Source organism: Netta rufina, assembly GCF_964035555.1.
Source record: "Netta rufina genome assembly, chromosome: 16".
In the NCBI taxonomy this organism is placed as follows: domain Eukaryota; kingdom Metazoa; phylum Chordata; class Aves; order Anseriformes; family Anatidae; genus Netta; species Netta rufina.
The window spans coordinates 12,059,925-12,081,066 of NC_140140.1; the positions used below are offsets into that span (position 1 = coordinate 12,059,925).

The window sequence follows — 21,142 nt, forward strand, 5'->3', positions numbered from 1 at the left end:
TCTGAGTCAAATGCACTGTTATTACCAAAAACAACCATGGGAAAAAAAAATAGAAACAAACTCTTCTTTGCTGGGACTGTAAAATGGACTTTTTTTTTTTTTTTTTTTTTTTTTTTTTTAAGACAACAGCACACAATGACAGTTTGTTTCTGTGATAGTGTTCTCTGAACAGGATGCAGTTCCGAAACAAAAAGATGTTTGCCAGAGGCCGAGCGTGTTTCAGATCCGCCTCCTCTACAGGCAAGGACCCGCTACGGCTGCTCCTCTGCCTCGGTGCTGCACGGCCCCTCGTGGCACAGGCAGGCCTCCTGATTGCAGTGAAATTACTGCCAGCAGAAAGTATCGCTCAGCTCAGGGGAAAACATCCAAATATGACTAATTTTCCTGTCACACTACTAACATCTACTGGAGCTCTTGATCTTTCTATAATGGAACCTATTAGTGACTTAATTTTTCACTTCTATTCCACATTCTCTCTTCTATGCAGCAGGCACAAAAAAAAAACACAAACTGATGTCAGACTAGAACAAAGCATTTCCCTAGAAATGTATATTTTAGAGAAAATTATTTCCTTTAATAATTTAGGCAACTATCACATAAGACTTTCCTATCAAGCCAAATTTCACAAGAATCCCTCTAATGATGTGTATTTATTCCACTTTCTTGTCTTTCTTGAATGACAAATACTCATTCCTCCACTTCGAGGCACACTCATTAATCTGTTTGTCAACAAATTAAATGCTATTATCTTGCCAATGCTATTGTTTCCAACTGTCTAAATGCTCTGGTGCCTCCCCATGCACTCTAAACACAAGGATGCTGAGAGAGAGCTTGTATTCCAAACAAGACATAAAACCGAGCCAAGAAAAGGTTTGTGATGTGGCAGCTGTGGGTACGCACTTCTGTGAGATTTTAGGAGACGTTCTGGAATGATTTGGAGGAAATATACTTTGCTTTGACAGTCCAGGCTGCCAAAGGGAGCGAGATTTACCATTTCTCCAGCCCAAACCGTTTGGACACATCTCCTGCTGAAGGGAGATTTAAACATGGATCTCCCCATTTGGAGGAGTGCTCCACCTGCTGGACCACTACTGGGCCCCTGGTGGTTGGACGTGCTGTTTGGGGAGGTCCTGCCCGAGTTGCTCAAAGCCCGGCTGTGGCCCCAGTGTATGCCATGGCAAATATTCATGTGATCTTTGTACACATGTACAGAGTGTGAAAGTCAAACCATGAGGCACTGGGTAACTTTAAGCACTGCCAGAGTCAGCTGGTACCTGATCAGAATTCAAAGATGTTAATACCGAACTTCGCTGAAATTCCACCCATACCCTGCTTCAGCTGCTTGCCTTTCTGGATCTGTTCCCCTGTGCCCTCATCACAGCCAGCCCAATTTGACAAACTGCTCGGTGATTCAGCCTGTACTAACTTTAAGAGCTAAGTGCTTTTGCCATCTTTCAGGAGACAATCCTGAAATGAGCACTGCTTCACCATCTCAAATTAAGGCTTTGGTGATTGAATTTTTCCTTAAGTACTTCATCCATTCTCCATTCTGTGCTAGTTGCTGAGATCCACTGGTAAATCTTTTTATGACAGACTTTTCCTGGTTATCAACTTTAGCCTCAGGAAAGGCTCAGCAGTTCTGGAGTCAGGTGCAGTAGGATGCAAGTTGTAGTCATATATTAAATAAGATAAAAACTAAATTGTGAAAATAAATGTGTACAGCAACTGGAAAACCAGCTTTCATGTAATGTTACAGGGTTGATAGTCTTTGCCCTATGGCTGTATGTTCCTGGCACTCACTCAGTAACACTGTGCTTATTGCAGTTACACCACTGTAAGAAAATCCATTGCAGTTCTCAAAGGTTGCTTTCCCTTGCTGTCCCTGTTATTAAAAAGAGAGAAGGAAAAAAGGCTTAAGGGAAGGAATGGAAAGTAAGAGAGGCTCACTAGTTTTCTCAGGAACATCAAAACTACCATTTCTTCAATATTTTTGAACATTTTATTCTTTACCTGCTTTGGCTAGTTGGCTATTTCACACAATCATTATTTCCAGTAAGGTAAATAAGTGCTTCTAGCTGTGTACCATATGTTCTGTTTTTCTGAATGTTTCTGGCACTGCCTCCTGGCCTATCAGTATTATTAACTTCCCTTTCCATTAATTTTACTCATCTTCTTGCTAGCCAAGAAACCTTCAGCACCCGTGGAAGAATTAGAAGATGCCAGTCTGCCAGCATCTGAAGACAGTCCACAAGCCTTACTCATTTCTGAATCCACAGACTCTCCCCAGAAGGGGACAGAAAGAAACCCAGCACAGCTTCCCAGCCCTCCATTGCTCCCAGCTCCACCGCCTAAGGCGATCTCCAAAATCACCAAGAGTGTAACAGGTCAGTCATTTCCAGTCAGGAAAGACTTTCCCACTCCTTACACCTTGTTCACCTACACAGCACAGTATACTCTTTTTTATCTTAGATCCTTTTGCAAGCCTGTTGTTGCCTACTGTAAATCCAGCTGGTTGTGGTTGTAGTGAACGATAATGAATTTCATGAACTGAGCAGTTTGGCTGCCTGATAACGCACTGATCTTTGTACTTCAAATATATATACATATTTGGATCTCCCCGAGGATTATTTAGTTGGAGTTTATTGCACTAAACACATGTAAAACAAATCAAACCAACCGCAAACATCTGCTGAATCAGATGCTCATATCGATATGCCATAAAACACAAGGAGATTTAAATGTTTTCATTACCTACAATCCCGCTGGATAACAGTACAACAGCCACAAGCCAGTTCAACCTGATAGGCTCTGTAGAGGTTTCTGTCTGCAGGTTCTGCTCTCTAGGGTAGGCCTAAACTAAAGCTATAAAATCTGGTGTAATTAAACAGGATGCACATAAGTGATACACCTGGCTGCCACAAAGCAATCCTCCATGCCAGCCTTCATTGAATGTTTCCTGATTTTCTAATGTATTGCCAACGTTACTACGTTTTCCAACATTCTGGCACTACAGAAAGGGTGTTAAAGTGAATATGATTTTAGTGCGTTCCAATTTTAGGGCCCCTACATATGGTAAAAGCAGTTAACAGGGTCTTACTGCAAATTAGAATGAAGTCTTGACATCTAAATGCCAAACCTTTTGGGTATTCAGACTTTTAAATGACAGCCATTACCTCAGCCCTGATTTGCATCCCACTGACACAAATAACAGGGTTTTCGAAGTCACCAGGAAACAAAATATCAGAGGGACACTGATGTGACCACTGGAACTCATAGAAAATATCAGTGCTTTTGGTCTTTTTGAGGAACAGATGTTTGTTTCCTGTGGAAAATATCCTTATTTTGACCATGTTTGGAAGCCATAAGAGCTTAAGCAGGACCTGGATTCATGAGAGTATCATACCAGAGCTTCCTGGGAGCCATTGTTCGGATTGCCTCACCATTCTCTGCTCTGAGTCAGGCTGTTGCCTGCCTCTTCCATCTTGCAACGTGAACAAGCACAACCAGGATGTTTCTTTATTGCTTCTCAGCTGATGAGAGAGCCGTGCTCTGCCTAAGATTCAGAAAAACTAACCTATAGAGGGTAACAACATTACAGAACCACCAGGCACTTTACAGTCCCTAAGCACTTCCTCTACCATCCAGGATATCCTAAGTTTTGGTATTTCATCCTCATCTAAATTTCCCACAAAGAACAACTCAGTTTTCTTAATGACTCCAGTAACTATAGACCTTTATTCAACAGTGATTATATGTTTATTTATTTTTGTTTGGATGTGGAGGCAGTGGTGAGTTAAAACTAAACAAATACTGTCAGTGAGTGAAAGGGGATACAAATGCATGGGGAGAGAGAAACAAAGAGCTATTATAAAAAGAACAGCAAGACAAAGAGGTTGAAAAGCTCTTCTGTGTTTGATTTTTTCCCCCCTTAACAATGCTAGAGATGCTGTTAGCAGAGGAGTGAGGAATAAGCCAAGCACCAATTAATCACAGAGAGAGGGGAACAGGGCAAGGTGCCAAGACATCACTTTGCAAGATTATTCACTGAACAGCTGTTATTAGGATGAATAAGGTGTGATTTAGGGAAACTCTCAATATTGGCCCTAGCTGCAATGAGGACAAAATTGGCCTTTGGCCCATTCCAGGAACAAGCAAATACAAAGATAAAACAAAGTCTCCTCCCTTCCTGCTTTGGGGTTGAGCTGAACCCAGGGTTCTTGCTCTGAGAAAACACTGCAAGCCTCTCCCATGGTGCAGAGGGAGAAAGTGATTGAAGAGGTGCTCTTTCATCCCCTCAGGCCACAATTTAAAAGACAACAATTGATCATAAATGTCTTCTATGTGTTTCTACAGTAGCACATAACCAAACCTCCATTGTACACTGAGAAAACATCTTTTCTTAGCACAGGTTGGCTGTCTCCCAGCCGTAGAAGCTACCCTGATCACCTCTGGGCGGGGAAGGTGTCTCACTGCCAAAGCATGGCACACTGGGCACCTAAACACTTGGAGAAATCCTCTGGTGCTTTCAGGCTTTTTCAGATTTTAAACAGGGTAACTTTTGGACCAGCTTGACCCCTACCTTCCTGCTAGATGTATAAAAAGAGAGATTAAACTCTTGCCATTGATCTGGGTTGGATGAAGAGAAATGTGCAAAAATGCCTTCAAAAACAAACAAACAAACAAAAAAAAAAACCAATAAAAAAAATAATGAGTTAGACCTCTCTTAGAAAAAGCAAGGAGATTATACAATAGATGCAAATCTCCCTGCAGAAGGATGCTCTCCTCTCCACTCCACAAATGTGAAAAAGAGACCAGTGTTGCTACTCTCAAATTTCTGATGTTTGAATCTGGTTGTGGCTACAGGAGCTCTCTTCTCACCTGTGCTTTTGCTGTCGCCCTCAATAAATTCCACTCTCCATTCTCAAAGAGAAAATAGTAAACACGTTCTGTGAAAACAAGTTTGTACAAGGGCTGTACAGGGCTGTATCAGTTTAAATTCCTATTTACAACGCTAGGTGGCAACAAGATAAAAGAAATACCCTCTTGTGTGAAGACGTCACATTGGCTTTCTATACCCAGACTGAACTGTTGGAATAAACAGGGCCATGCACCAGAAGGTTGGGCCTGGGTTATATGGAAAATGGGGAAAAAAATGTAGAACAGAAATACTAATTGGCATTTTTTCAGGCCAAATATTCTTAAGAAAGGAAAGCTATCAAACTTACAATGAGAAAAATATCCACTTTGGACTTGGGTGCTAGAGAAATGTATCTAACGAAGTCTAATTTCCAATAAAATGCTTATGCAGCATAAAAACCTGAATCTAGAGGGTAAAAATTATATATTAGCTGGCTTTACCCTTTGTTTTCTCTTCTTAGTGCTCAGTATGCCATCTATCATTTGGATTTCATTTGGCAAGTTTTGTTAGGCGAACGTTATACTATAATAATTTTGGCATTTCCTCAACTGGCATATGAAAGACAGAGGTCTAAGCTGCACAGCAATCACAGAGGAGCAGATAATAGACAGTGGTACATTTTGTCCTGACTGAGAACCACAGTGCATAAATTTTAATACCGTCTGCCAGAGGCCAGCAGAGAAAGCGCTAGATTGGGAAGCCGCCGCAGCACAGGCAGTTGGCGGTTAGGAGGAACAGTACTGATGATCAAGAATGCAATGATGGGCTGGAAAAAAGAAGAATCTGTGTGGGGAATGAGAGGGAATGGGAAAAGCATTTATTTTTCTAGATCAAAGATCTATATTTGTGCAGCACGAGCCTTTTGAATTCAGATGGTTAATCAGCTTAGCCAGTTACTTCTTAGCAAGAAGAAAACATCACCATTTTCTTCTGTTCAACAGAAGAATTAATTTCAGTGCCAGCTTTATGCGCCAAAACACAAGCAGCATTGTATGACCTCTTATCCTCGTGTTTTGCCAGCAGGAAGCGACACGGATGACCCAGCCATGAAATCTCCTCCTTCCACTATCCTGAAGAATTACGTAATTGTCGGTTCCTCCCAAATCTCAGGACAAGCTGCTCTCTTCCATCCCTCTGGCCAGAAAAGCTCTGATCCCCATGTCAGAGGACAGGTAACAACACCGACTGGCTCCCCTCACCTGGCTGCCGTCCACCTGCCTTTACCTCCCAGCAGAGTCATTGAAGAACTGCACAGGGCTCTGGCCACCAAACACCGGCAGGACAGGTACCTGCAGCCTCTTGGCTACACGGGTGCATGGGGAGAGTCATTCCACTAAATCATTTTTCTTGGTAAATGTCCTTCCCCTGTTATTAGCATTTTATCTATCCTATGGCTTGAGTCTGTTTTCTTCCTGAAGTCATTACTTTGAACATCTATCCCTGGTTAAAGGGCTTGATTTGGCAATTACTTTAAAGTATGTTCTTCCTTTATGAAAAGGCTACCGTGACATGGAAGGTGGTTTTCAACAGGTAGAATTATTTGGTAATCCTTGACCTACTGCAAAGAAACCCTCCCCATGAGACAACAAGTTAGATAGCTAAGGCAAAGAGTGCTATAAATATGAGTACTCTACAGATGAGAAATGCTATTTCACTATGTCTCTTGGCTTATACATGAACATACACGGTATGCATTTCCTAATACAAATGCTTGTATGGGACTATGTCAGGTGTTTTATCTGGTTTTCATTATAAACCCTCCTCTGTATTAGAGGAGGACAGAGATAACCTTTTCCAACAGAGCTTTGGAGCTAAGTTGGTAACATTTCTCAGCTCCATAGCAGCTGTAGTCATGGGGAATAGATTCATACAATATCATTTCTAGGCCCTGTTAAACCTTTGTCATGATTGTAAAATATCATAAAATATCAGAATGGTAATATTTTATGCCTTTTATGTTTTACAGTGAGGACACTGTTTTTTTTTTTTTTTTTTTTTTTTTTTTTAAATCAGTACAGTATAGCACATGGTTATATATCAAAGACATATTAGTCTCTACCTTTCTGCAACTTATTTTTCTGATAAAGATAGGAAAGTAGATCCATAATAGACATTGTCAACACAGTCTTAAGGGTGCTATTCCTTGTTGTCCCATGCTGAACTCTTTGCTTTGGCCTTAACAAGCTACAGGCCATTCTGGTCAGTCTCTTATAATGATAAGTTCCTACTGTGGCAATAAACCAGTCTTTTGTAAAAACTGGGCTCTGCACCTTCCACCCACAGCTTCCATGGAAGAGAAAGCAAAGGCTCTCCAAAAAAAAGAGTGGATGTCCGTCCATCCAGAACGTCTAGCATGGAGCGCAACAAAGAAAAGGAGAACTCACTGGGTTATAGCAGTGACTCAGAAAATAAGCGTAACTCAGTTAAAGAGTCTGATGAGAACAAAGAAAACATGATCATGAACTCAGAGCTCAAGGAAGACTCTGTTTTTTATCAGGATGAAGAAGTCTTGAATGACTCCATTATTTCTGGTAAGGAAAGTCACTTATATTATAAAGATACACTACTGTAGCCTAACGAATACTCTAAACATGGGAGCACAGAACAGAAAATATTGAGCAGTGCACATTCCTCTGTTGTCACATCAGCTTTTCTAAGGAATCTTGGTGAAGATCTGAAGTTACGTTTACATCATAGTGACTGTGATCATGCCTGTTTTGGTACGTACTGCATAATAAGAGGATACAGAGTTATGCTGATAAGTCAATGTATCAGTATGCTTTACCCTTTTGGTGACTTATGTACCTTTTGTACTGCTACATAAGAACAGCAGCACTTGCAGACATCTCCTGAAATCTGCCCTTTGAAACAGTGACTACACAACATGAAACAAAAACAAATCAGACCAAACAGGAAACTTCTTCCTCATAACTACATCTTTCAATTTAAGAAAACATAATGTGTATCTATGGCTTGCTTCATACAATGGTTTGTGTATCAGGCATAATTGGTAAAGTATTATGACTGGGTAGGGCATGCTTCCCAGAATTTATTCAATACAGTTTTGAATGTGAGCACTACAAGATGTAAAAGCCAGATGGAAAAGTGTATAGGTCTGACTGGTGAATATAAATGGGGTGGGGCTGACACATTCTTGAATGTTTTATTGAACAAGATTAAGGACACAAATTTAAAATGCCAGGGGCCAGAACCACATACAGATTTGCTTCTCCAGCTCTTGTGATGATGTGCTAGGGATGTGCACACGTACATGTGTAGATATCCAGTCAGATGCCTGATTTGTAAGGCTGAAAACTGTTATGAAATTAGGTAGTGTGGTGACCACATACAGATTAGTATTTACCTGCAGAAGTACACTAAGGGGAAAGAGAGCTCTTGAAGATGGTTTATCATTTGATAGAGGCCTCAGATATGTATATAACCTCCTGTTCCCTGCAAAACACTTGCCAATTCCAAAAAAAAACAACAAAAAAAAAAGTTTAGAAATATTTTTTTTCTCATTTCTTTGCTTGTAGCTGCCTTCATCTTTGTAAATAATTTCTCTTGCTCCTTGGTGTTCAGATCTCGTCGTACATAAACTTAAACTCTGCACCAAGAAGCCAGTTCCATACACACCTAAAATTTACCCAAGTCATCCAAGTCACTAAGTCATTGTAAGACTTGAGCTTTATGCCTAAAATAATTTTATTAAAAATACCTGAAGATCGTTAAGGTTTTTCTGTCCTCTCCTCTGTTCCCATTTTTTTTTTTGGACGTATGTTGTCCTACCACATTCTAAATATGCATTTACAAAAGACCCAGTTTCTATAGTGGTGGAGTTCAGATATATTTCAGGGGCACAACATAAATCCAGGCCATGCAAGGTTTCAGCTGTTTGGTGTCTAGGGAGGCTGCCATGGATGGGTACAAGGAAGCTGAGCAAATGGTGGCTTAATCCACAGAATTCCTGGTGTGGGATGGTTATTCCACCCAGGAGAAAGAAGCTTTGGAGATATGATGCTGCCCATTTATGCAATGCAAACTAGGACACGAGCAAGGCATTTCTGTTTTTTACACTAGTGGCACTGCTTATGCCAGCATCCATTCAAATCCATCTGTTTGCATTTCAGAAGGGAAGGAGAGAAGCAGTAGTAACAGGGATAGCACTAGAATAATTTCCAGAAAAGCTCCAGGTTTTTCCTATTAAAATAAATAAATAAATAAATAAATGAATCCGTGCTGGTTTGCAAGTCATGAGATGAAGCTATCAAAAAAAAAAAAATGACTCTACAATTAGTGTACTGCCTTAGCATGTCTCCAGATTCACCACTGCTGCTGCCATGGTGTATCACTGCAACAGCCCCACAGGTACATGGAGGTTGGTACAGGTCACACACAATGCTGAAAAAGCAAAGAATTGTATCTTTGCTTTCCATTAGCACTGTAGTGAATACATAGCTCTTTGAAACCTTTCAAAATTAGAAGGTGAGATGGTAGTCTTGTTTAAAAATAGCCTTACTCTCACGTAGCCTAGAGCTGATAACTAGTGTGCACAAGGTCTTTCCATCAGCATGCAGTATTCGGATTTGCCTTTTGCTTGATAGAAAGAACAGTAAACATACAGGAAATTAAATGTCAGGAGTCAATTGAATTAAAACAGGAAATTTTGTCAGGAATCTGCAGACCAAGCATGAAAAAGGTGTGAATTTTCAAAGCACTTATTGTTGACCTAGCTGAGGTGCCATAAATTGTGTAACAGGCCACAGCCAAGATCCTGCCTGAGATAGCTTGGTCATGGGACACAGTGGCATTGAAGGTGTCTTACTGGCAAAAACAGATGAGGGTATTTGCAGATTCACTTTCCACCGAGATAGCGATCAGGAAGGATTTTGTCTCAGGGTGCTGAGAATGGATATGAAGATAAACTAGTTTGGGGCTTTATTTCCTTTTTATTTATTTATTTATTTATTTATTTATTTTTATTTGTTGATTTTAATTCTGAAACATCAGATACTGGTTTCTGCAGGAGGTGGAATAGCAGAACTGGCCACTAGTGGGTCAGTCAAGATGAAAATGGACAAACCACCCAGTGTTTCTTGGCACATCTTCCTAAAGGGGTAACATCACCTCCCTCCTTTCATTTTGCCCAGCAGGTATTATTTTTCAGGAATTAAACCAATTGGTCAGGCATGAGGAACAGCTCCTTAGACTATCAGATCAGCTTAATCCAGATCTCTTGCATTTTTATTTGGTGAAATACCCTAAAGATTAATCAGTGCACAGTGCATATGGACCATGGGAGTGGCTATAGCATAAGCCTTTTAGAAATCCTAACATCTGGATGAAGTGAGCACGGCTTATCCTGTGTGGGTTGTATGTTCTCTGCTCCTCTAATACCACAGCAGGATTTGGGTTAAAGTTCAGTTTTTTCAGATATGATTTGTGTTTTTAATTTCACAAAGTAGTAGACTTTCTAAGTGTGCAGCAGAGCAGCCTGGGAGTAGACAGAGCCCTAAGGAGCAGCTTCATTTTACTTTGTTTCAAGCAAAACATTGCATTATTCCACCTCACTTTGAAATACAAGCCTCTGGGGAACACATTGAGCTAGCTTAAGTCAATGGCTCCACATCAGCTTCAAAAACTGACTTCCTGCAAAAGCATCCAGTGTTTTATCTGCAAAGCATAAGTTTCAGCTGACATTCAATGGGATGAGGACAGCAGAAAACGAGCTCTGACCTCATCCGTGCAAATAATCGCTGTGTTTCTAGCCCTTGTTCTCCCATAACTCAAAGATCAGATCTAGTATGGCATGGCAGGTAGTTTTATAACAGCCTGATGGGAGCAGGCTCATACCTCAGCTGTCACTGACAAATGGGAGAATAACCATGTAGGGCACATCCCCAAAAGATAAAATAACGTGCACATGTAGAGCTTCCTTGTTTCCTTCCAAGGAGCTCTGCACAGACAGTCACATGTGCTGTGCGGCGTATATATATTTTGCTTTCAGTGCACCCAGGATGCACTTCAGTGCCTGTAAATCCACTCCACAGCCAGCCAGCACATGGGCAGTATGTCCAGCATGTTCTGGAGACATCAGACCTAAAGTGCATGTGCAGTCTCTCTGCATCAATCTCCTGACATGACCAAGTTCACCTTACTGGCTGTTTAAAATTTGAAGGTGAAAATGAGAGCATGTTCAGGGATACTTGGGAATCTGTCAGCCCCAAACGTGTTTCAGGTTGTTTCCTGAAGGAGTTCTGTTGGTTCACGTGCTGTACAGGTTGAGCACTGCAAACACCCATTTTCACCCACTCCAGTTCTGGTGGCGGCTTGAAAAAGCTCCACAAAATCCCAGGCTGGTGGCTCAGTGATCCAAATGTTTCTGATGGAGTCATATAGTCATTTAGCAGAAGGCTGTGCGTGGCATCAACCAAAAAATTTAACTTTTACCCATGTGTTAAACGTATACCTACTGATTCCCAGAGGGCTGTACAGTTTAATTTAATTAATGTTTAAGGCAGACTTTGAAACTATTAGGTGAGGAAGGTGCTAAAGAACACAGATTTCTGACTTTAAGTAGGGTTTTGTCCCTATTATAGCTTCTAAAAAGTTTAATTTTAGGACACTGCAACTGCAAAGAGTCTTGCCCCTGCTCACCCTGGGATACCATATGTACTCTGCCCCAGCCCTCTGAAGATGTATGCGTGGATGTGATACAGATTTCTCCCCTCTGTATACAGAAATTCAAGATCAATAATGATAACAATGCAGGCCCACAGATCCTGATCAAATAAAACCCCTACATTTGGGAATGAGACTCTATTTAGGATTTAGTGTCTTGCCAACCTCCAGAGCATCTTGTAAAAAACTAGACTTTAATCCTATTTCAAATGCCAAATAAAAACACCAATTAAATGTCATTTTCTTTAAAAATGATGTGGCCTTTCCACAGGTAAAGCATTAAACTAAACAACAAAAAAAACAAAACAGTAGCAACAACAACAAACTTACCACTTTTAAAGTAAAAAGAAACCAAACCAAACAACCCTGCATTACACACCATGCTGCCAAGACCAAGTAAATGCAAAGATGAACCTGCAGTCCCTGAGTACTGTGACTACACTGAGCCCCACCTGAGTGGTGCCACTCTGCACGGGTCATTTTCAGACTTCTGAAGTCCTGGACTGGACAACAGAAGGGCCAGTACAAGGCAGTAGCAGCAAACAGGAGCCTGGGGTAAATTTGCTTGCTACAACCTCCCTGTAGTATGATTGCTGGAAGACCACAGCCCTACTGGGATGACTCAGCAGCTCATTGGTTTTAGTAGCACATCCCTCTTTTTTCCCCCATCATGAGCAACCCAACCCTTGGCAGATACAGACTTCACCTCATACTTCCAATCTGCACTTGAGAATGAAGACCGATTTCTTTACCAGCAGTTAAAGCTTACAGCCATTTTATTGTGTCTTTCCACACATGGCAAAATAGCTTTATAAACTCAGAAGTCCAATTTTCACTTGCTTAGCATGCTTAAGTCTCAAGAGTTACAGAAGAGAGAGAAAAACATCTGAGCTCAAACCCAATTCCCTGCAGCAAGAGTGAAAGGACTCTTCTAATGTCACCAGAGGGGCAGCAGCGAGGACTCAGCATCCAGCACACTAAAGAGCAGTAAACTCCTAATGAAAGCAGCTTCTGCATGTCCTCCTACGAAGAATTTTTTTGTAATGGCAATGCTTTAGATCAGCTTTTTTGATGGAAAACATGCATCAGCCCATTTTACAATAAGCACGACGGGTCATGCAATCACAATAAATATTTGTCTTGCATTGCCCAAATGTCCAATTAACTTGCCACATTCTGAAAATTGCCATAAAACACATCCTTCTCTTCCACTCCTTGGAATATTTTCCCCTGCTCTCTTCAGAAAGAAAGGCCCAATGTCAGGAGTACAGTATTGATTTAAATTTCTGTTACGGCACACTGTCACCTTGGACAGGAAGCAGGTATAAGCAATTGCTTACATTTAATGTTGTACACAGTGTCTGCTCACAACTCCAATCTTCTATGCCTGAAAAGCACAAAGATGTTAAAAAATATATTTATATGTACATATAAAAATGCACAGTGAGCAAGCAACGACTTTGTTTCAGTTACCACTGCCTGTCACTTGTTATGCCTGCTGCTCACCCAGAGCAGAGGGGTCACACGTCCCAGAGCCATCCCATCCTTCTGCAAGTGATTCAGGGAACTGGGGTTCCTCTGGGCTACAGGGGTGCTCAGAGGGCTGAGGCGAGATGCACAGCCTTTGATTTCTAAACTAGGGATGTGAATCATGTTTCAGCTGCAAATAATTTTCACCTGAGAGCACTGCTTGCTGATAAAGGCAATAAAGATAACATGATCCTTCTGCATTTGTAAGCAGTTTTGCATCTGAGCCCTGTTCACAAGCACAACTGTAGCACTGCTCAAACCAGTGTGTAAAACTGCTAACATAAGGACTAACATAATGCTAACAAAGGCTAACATAAAAGTTGCTGTCTCTCTATATTTTCCCACTCTTGATACATTTTTCATCTCCAGGAACTGTCTTTCTAATATCTTCCTTTTCAATCCATGCCCCAGGTACTTTGCCAAGAAAATGCAAGAAAGAACTGCTGGCAGTAAAACTACGAAACAGACCGAGTAAGCAGGAGCTGGAAGACAGGAATATTTTCCCAAGGAGGACAGATGAGGAAAGACAGGAAATCCGGCAGCAAATTGAAATGAAGCTCTCAAAGTAAGTGTATCTAAGAATAGGGATGAACCTCCCTGTCCAATGAAATGGCCTCTGAGCATTGTCAGATGAGAAACTGGCACCCACCCGTGAACCCGTTTCCGGCCATGAATCACAAACCAACATATCGCATTTCAGCTGTTAATCAGTCACATAAAAAAAATTAACTGCTTCTTCTGTATGGAATCCCTTGATTTCAATGTAAAACAAGACAGAAGTCACTGGAGGGGATAAAATTCTGCCAGATTTACCTGCAGCTCCGCTGATGTAATTAAGATTGCTGAGGTCCTCCAAGACGGGTAGTACTTTAACTTCATAATATACTTACGTATTGGTTTTGCCTTGTCAGCACCAGCTGAATTTGAGGACAAAGGCAATTTCTATAGCTGCATATTCTTACTTGAAGAAGGGAAAGCTGCTGGGTGGATTGGTGGCTGTATTTCTGCTTTAAGCAGGAACTTCAGCAGCATTGCCCGTGCGTGGGTTAGGTGTTTGTGCAAGCCCAGCTGCGGGGACAGCGGGGATGGTTGGCATGGTCTGGTTTAGATCAGTAACCAGGGCAACAGGGTAGAGCTGTGGGAGAAATAGCATGACTGTGGCAAGCGGCCTAGAGCAAAGATTTAGGGTGACTGTGAGGCTCAGACTGCACCATTTGTTTTGTGTGCATGTGGTTTGTTTTTTTTTCCCCCTCTAAGAGCTACATTTGTATATCTGAAAGCATGAATATTTTAGATGAGACAAAGTGGAGTGCTAAATAATGTGTGCTGTGCCTGCCCACACTGGGACAGCGCACACTGCTTGCCGCCAAAATGCTTGGAACCAAATTGAGAAACATGAACAGAAGTTCATTTTTGAGGCTTATTAAATATTAAATATCTCAAGCCTCTCCTGAAAGAAACATTTATTGATATTTAGGCTAGCTTATTCATGTGTATGCATTTGATTAAACTTTACCTCAGGGGACAGGGAATGAGAGACATGCATATGGATCAAAGCACGAGTCCTTACAGACCAGAGCTTGTGGAAGGAAACACTGCCATCACCACACTTGCCCTCAGCTAGGAAATGAGCTGCTGAATGAACATAGATGAGAGTTGTGGCAAAGTTCATGATGCCCTGCAATGTTGGAGATGGAGCAATCACTGCCCTCCAGTCTCAGGAGCTGCTGTTCAGTCTTTGAGCATGGTAGCACTTCACACCCAAAGAAGAATGGTGTGGTGTGAGTGACTGCACAAGACAGAGCAGATGACAGTTCCTGTCACAAAAAATATGTACGCCCCATACAAACAGAAAATACCACATACCAATTTATGTTGAGTTCCAAGAGTTACAGCCAGAACCAGTTATGGATGTGCCACGTTAATACCCATCATCTTAGGAAAGAAAATAGACCTTGATCATGGCCTTGCTCATCTAATGTTGTGTATTTATTTCACAAAAACATTTCAAGCTGCACTTTGACATTGTTAATTCCAGTATTTTGGCCACTTAATTGCTTACGAAATGTCTTCATAGGTCAGGCACCTAATTTTATGGCTCTAAAACACACAAAAAAAGGTTTCCATCCCACCGTATCCTTAAAAACCAGTTGGACCATCACAGAATATTCACTGAGCAAGAAGATTCTCTTCTAGCCAGCCAGCCACACCTTGTGTTGCTGAAATGCCTGGAAGGTCACCTCTCTGCAACACAGCCTGCCTTCCCCTAGTGTGAAAGGTCTAATGGAATTGCAGCTTGAGGCTTTATCATTTTCTTTTCATTTCCTATTTAACTTGCTTAATAATGAGCCTGGAGAATTATTATAAAGGAGTCATAACTCAAGTCAAGTGTCAGCACATTACAAGGATTTTAACAGGAAGTTACTCTACTGGTGAAAAAAAGAACTGGTCATCACCAGAAGCCAGGAAATGTACTGTTTATGGATAAATGCAGGAAAGATGGAAAGATCTGTCTCTTACAATCTTATGGAGCAAGCTGTGGTGCAGGCTATTAGTCTCAATGGTAATGTCAAGAGGATGGCTAAAAGCCACCTTTGTTCCAAAGGCTGAAAAACAGGCTTTCATTTCACTCCTTCCTTCTGGAATGTGGTGGGTTCAGTGCATCTTGGGGAACAGACGGTGCAGAGATCGCTGGGATAGCCAGGAATGGCAAAACAGATTGGAAGCAATCTCCCACACAACTTCCAGCACATATGTGCTCTGGCAGAGCTCAGCTCAGCTCTTAACTCATCCACCAGAATAGAACGTGACCATGCAGACAAGCTCAGGTGATGGATACGTGCAGGAAAATATTTACACCAGCAAAATCAAGTACAAGTCCAAAAAATACTAATAAATCCCAATCCTAAAAATGGGTACTGGTAAGGGCCAAAGAGTCAAAGCACTAGATACATCCCTCTGGAGTTTCTAACTATTTCTCAAGCCCCCAAACCCAGACCACCCCAGAGCCCCCACTCAGAGCACAACCTGGCAGTAGCATTGAAACATAACCACACGGGGAAGAAGAGTGAAAATCCTGGGTGAGATTTTGAGGTCTTCACATTCATTCATTTAATGGTACTTGTGTGGCTTAATCTCTGTAGATGTGGCAACTTGGAAGTTTATAGCTAAGTGACACACCACTGAGCACTCAGGTGTGAAGTACTGCCAGGCAGTCGGGATCCAAGAGCTGTGTGTGCTCTCTGTACGGTTTTGCCATTACCTATGCAGATTAGAGCACGTTGCTGCTGTACTGGCAACGCTTTGATAATAGCGATGGGACTTGCCTGCTGAGATATGAATCTACATGTACCATCAGGCTGCAGACCTGTCGTTTCGCACAAGAGAATAATGTACGGGCAGATTAGAGAGTTGTTATTCAATGGCTGTCTGCATAAGAACAGCAAGTAAACAGGCAGTTGTTTTCAAGATCAATATTTTACCGCTTGTTTGTAGGGATGTGAAAGCCTATAGCGGTCTAGAAAATTGCCTTTCTCACATCTAACACAGCCTAGCTCTGTAGTCTGGGGGGAAAGCTGTGCTGACGTATATAATGTGCAAAATATTCCAAATAACAGTGTCTAAGTAACATAAAAGATGGGGAGACAAAAGAATAGCATTTTCTCTAAACCACTGTATTTTTTAAAGTGGTTCTCCTTGAAAAACATTTCAATAGTAGTTGAGAATCTGGCAAGAAAGCCAACTCTGCTATCATGCTCATGAGTGTTTATGCAACCAAAGCTTAAATGAAATGCTTATTTTTCTTTACTGTCTAACCCATTCCTTCTAAAAAAAAAAAAAAAAAAAAAAAAAAAAAGCACATGGAGTTCTGTTAAATCTTTTGGGCCAGATTCTACCTTTACAGAAGTGCAAGTCCACTTACTCCAGACTTACTACTGACTGACAGCACTCCGAGTACAGAATTGTGGATTCATTTATGTGCACTGCTGCTTTTCAAAAGCACATTTCCCATCTCCTGCACTCCCAAGCCAAATTGGTCTACCACTTGTTGCCGTGGAAACATGCACTTCTCCCTCTGCCTCCATCCAAAATGGCAGTATTCCATTTTCCCCAGATTTCCCTTTCCAGTCATGTTTTCTCTTACTAATTCATGCATCCCCAGTGCCCCAGGCCCCGGCATGTGCCTGCAATATTCTACTGTGCATTAGACAACGGAGATTTGGATACTCCAGCTCCCAACAGGTCTTGTTTCCAATTATTATGTGTTCGGAGCGCAGATAATAAGCCCTCAGTGGAATTCAGTGAATTGAGAGCTCTTTGTGTCAAGAGGCAGGAAAGGCATCTGCAAGTACGATTATTTGCAATAACTGCCTTTTGCCTTACAGACTCATTTTGTTCTGGAAGGGGTTTAAGCTGAGACCTGGAGGTGTGGAATAGTTGCTAGACTGAGGAATGACGCAGGAAAAGGGGTAGTTTAATTAAGTTTGATATCTGACTGTTTAGAAAGTTCATGTTTGAACTGCCTGGGTGGCTGATACTTCTCAAGCACACTTTGTCTAACCACAGTTAAAGACACTCCGTTATTACTTAGTGTTTCAGTGAAAACATGAATTCCCGGAAAAGATTATACTTGTAATTTTCACTTCATGTTCTGTTTCACCTCCTTGGATATTTGCATAAGTAGACACGACGCATCAAGCAGCGCTTAAAAGATTATGGAGATGGGAATTCTGATACAGCAGTGTGGGCATAAAAGGAGTCTGGCAGGAAGAATGACAGATTCGTGGACTCTGAGAGGAACCAAAACTCAAGCACCTAAAACTGAGTGTAATCATATTGAAAATCCTGGTATGGACAAGCAGATGATGCTGGGGCACGGTTTCATAGCAATGTAAATTGGAAAAAGAGGTAGCTTTACTCAGTGCTTCACCATACCTGGGCATCTGTAGTTCTAGTGCTGCCCTGAGGTTCTTTGAAAGGCAAATTAACTTGCCCAGGAACTGCAGATGTAGCTAAATGCAGACCCTGGTCTGGAGGTCAGCCTCACGTAACAAAGCATGAAGTTCACAGCGCCTCTGAAGCCAGAGCAACACCAAGCAAACAGCATTTCAGCTTTGCAAACTAATAGCATAAAGCACGACAGTCCAGCACAGAGCAGCAATAAAGGGAAACGTTACCTACTGTGCCCTGTTCCCAGGAAGAGCAGGTGCAGCACCATTTCCTCACAGAAACGTCTCAGCACTGCTTTGCTCGCTGGAAAGACATCAGCCCTCCAGAGAGAAAGTGGGCTGAATTCACAGGGCTCTGGGGAATATTTCACCTGTATTTGATCAAAGGGGGACAGAGGTACTAGTAGCCCTAATGCAGAAGACTGAAGGCACTGAACTTAGCCCAGTTTAGAGACTGGCCTAAATTCACCTGGAGATTGATTTTTTTTTTTTTTTTTTGGTTGTGTATTGTGTTTTCTTTTCTTTTCTTTTAAAATGAAGCCCTGACTGTGCTTAAACGCCTGCTGGCTGGAGTAGGAGTTGGGGAACTGCCCCAATTTCAGATCATAATTTCAGACCGGCTGGGAAGACACGGCACAGATTTATTTCAGAGACAGAAGGGCAGGCACAAAGAAGAGATCGTCTGTCACCGCTAATTGGCTGTGTACGGTTTAATACATGTCCTCCTCATTTGGCAGGAATCATCCAGGTTACCTTGTCACCGATGCTAAAAATAACCCCAGCAAGCGCAGCGTGGGCGTCTGCAGCAGCCTTGGCTCCTCGCACGTGACAGGAGCTATGTTTAGAGCTGCGCTCCAGCTCCGGGGGCGTGCGTGCAAGCCGAGGGAGTCTCCTGCCCTCCCAGCCCCACGACACCCTGGCAGCAGGCAGGCTGGGGGGATGCTGCTGGAGATTTGCACGGAGATGCTGCTTGTGGAATGTTTCATGAGACTGTGCTATTTTATTAACAGCTTGCACAGTGCTCAAAGGCTTTTAGAGCTGGTGCTATGGGAGGATTTGTGATTTTTTTTTTCCATGTTTTGCCTCTTTTCCATTATGGACTCACTTTTTCAGGCTACAGAAAATATATACGTACTGGGGGGAAGAGGAGTAGAAAGACAGGAAAGTCTGGAGGACTGGGGGAAATGCAAGCAATGACTGAGGTATTTCAGGACTGTTTCCAGGACGTAGACATTCGGGTCCCACAGGCATTAATGTTCCCCGCATCCTTTCTCGGAGTCAAGCACTGACACAGCTGGAAATCCCGTTCTGTACCCAGTGACTGGCCTTGCAGTCAAGAGGTGTTTGCTCCCAGAGTTCCTCTGAAGCGGCCTTCAAGGATAAAAATCAGGAGGAAAGACAAAGCTCAAGGTCTGTTGATGCCTCCAAGCGATGAGTCAGTTTAGCCTCCTGTTTACGGTGCTTTTCAGGTTCACGCGAGCTGCTGTGCAGCTCAAATACGTGTGTTTGAAGAGGTTCAAGAATAACTGTACATGACATACCTTAACCACCCTGTCCCTTCTCTTAGGGCTGAAGAGCTCTTGAGAAAGGTAGCCCTTGTTCCCTTTCGTTTATTATACTTGCAAGAATAGAATGAACTTCACCAATGTGAATCCCTGATCAGCAAGTAACAAACCCAGCCCCATGAGTGTGTGACCATAACAGATCCTCCAGACAGAAACCCTTTAACCAGCGGTGTTTGCTTGCTTCAGTAATGAAGTACAATACACGCACAATTAATTACAGAACACCCTATCAGCCCTAGGCAAGAGCTACAATCTGCAGCTGATCCAAAAGAGCAGTTTACTGTATCAGAGCAGCCCACTGAATGCTTGGGAAAAAAAAATAAATAAAAATTAAACACAGTAGTTCTTTCATAAAGGGTTACAACAGTGAGGATTTAGTCCCATGTGTTAGTTTTTGATCTGCACGTTGTGCACGACTCAAAGCTGTTCTCAGTGCAGGTTCACATCTCTAAGGAATCAGCATGTACCTCCCGTTGAAGACAGGGTGTTTTTGGGTGTTTACTTGGTGCAGATGTGCTGAAGAAGCATGGCAACGGGCAGTTAATTCTGTCGGGATGAGAAAGTTTCACATGATTGGGTCACTGCCGATAAAAGATTTCCTTCTGGGAAGACCAACTCCTTATACTGCTCTGTTCTAGTTCCCTGACTCCAGTGCTGGGAATTCACAGTCAAACATGTTTTCCACAGCACTGTGAAGGCAAGGGCAGCAGGTCAGTGCACAGCAGGGAAGGGAAGAGCAGAGCAGCAGGTGTAAACACAGAAGGCAGTATTGAGGGCCTTTTCTGGGACACAGAGTCAATTCCTTGAATTGGTCTTTTAGCGTAAGTGGCACATGTAAAACTGGAAATAATAATAATAATAAAAAAAAACAGTTCAATGTATTACAAGGGAACTTAGTTATATAAGTAAACTTGCAGGAGAACTGCTAAAGCAAGTGTAATTAAATAAGGAAAAATATTTTTAGAGAAGAAAATAGTGTGTGTTTTGCCCTGCCAAACTGCCTACAAATAGCATCATGTGTTTGGGCTCAGATCCCCTCTGAAAAACTAGGCATCAGCATATGCCTGAAGATCTGGGCCCCAGCCCTGTTGTAAAGTGACAGGCAGTCAAAATGGAAATCTGCAGAAAGCCAGGAGTGTTCTGTAACGCTTCAATTTACACTAGATTATCATTCAGGTCCTTAAGCTGGTTTGGATCTGCAACACAAGTAATTACAGAAAGAAATTGCTTTAATTTAATTTGCAGGACTTAATCAATAGAGACCAAAGGCAGCTGCTCTGCTTGTCCCAGCCATTCGTGCTGTCCTATGACAAAAACCTGCCCAGAACAAGGTGCTGCAGCAGTTGTGTGTCAGGTGGCAATGAAGGCATTCATGGTGGCAGCCCTTGCCATTTTAGGGGGGTGGTCGCTGTGAGATTACTTTGGGTTAGGTTTTTGTCTTAACCTGCTCATGAAACTGAGGAAAAATGCTTTTTGCAGGTAATGCCAAGCACTTACTG

The 21,142-nt window shown here is 42.1% G+C and overlaps 1 protein-coding gene across 1 annotated transcript in view; it reads left to right on the forward strand.

Annotated features, from left to right (window-relative positions):
- Nucleotides 1–21,142, forward strand: part of PHACTR3 (phosphatase and actin regulator 3) — a gene marked incomplete at both ends in the record, with an annotated part of 104,279 nt that overhangs the window by 63,487 nt on the left and 19,650 nt on the right. The window contains 4 exons of the mRNA XM_084296375.1: nucleotides 2,181–2,384; nucleotides 5,939–6,203; nucleotides 7,202–7,449; nucleotides 13,541–13,694. Of these exons, the coding sequence (XP_084152501.1) occupies nucleotides 2,181–2,384; nucleotides 5,939–6,203; nucleotides 7,202–7,449; nucleotides 13,541–13,694 (871 nt within the window). The remainder of the gene's footprint in view (nucleotides 1–2,180; nucleotides 2,385–5,938; nucleotides 6,204–7,201; nucleotides 7,450–13,540; nucleotides 13,695–21,142) is intronic.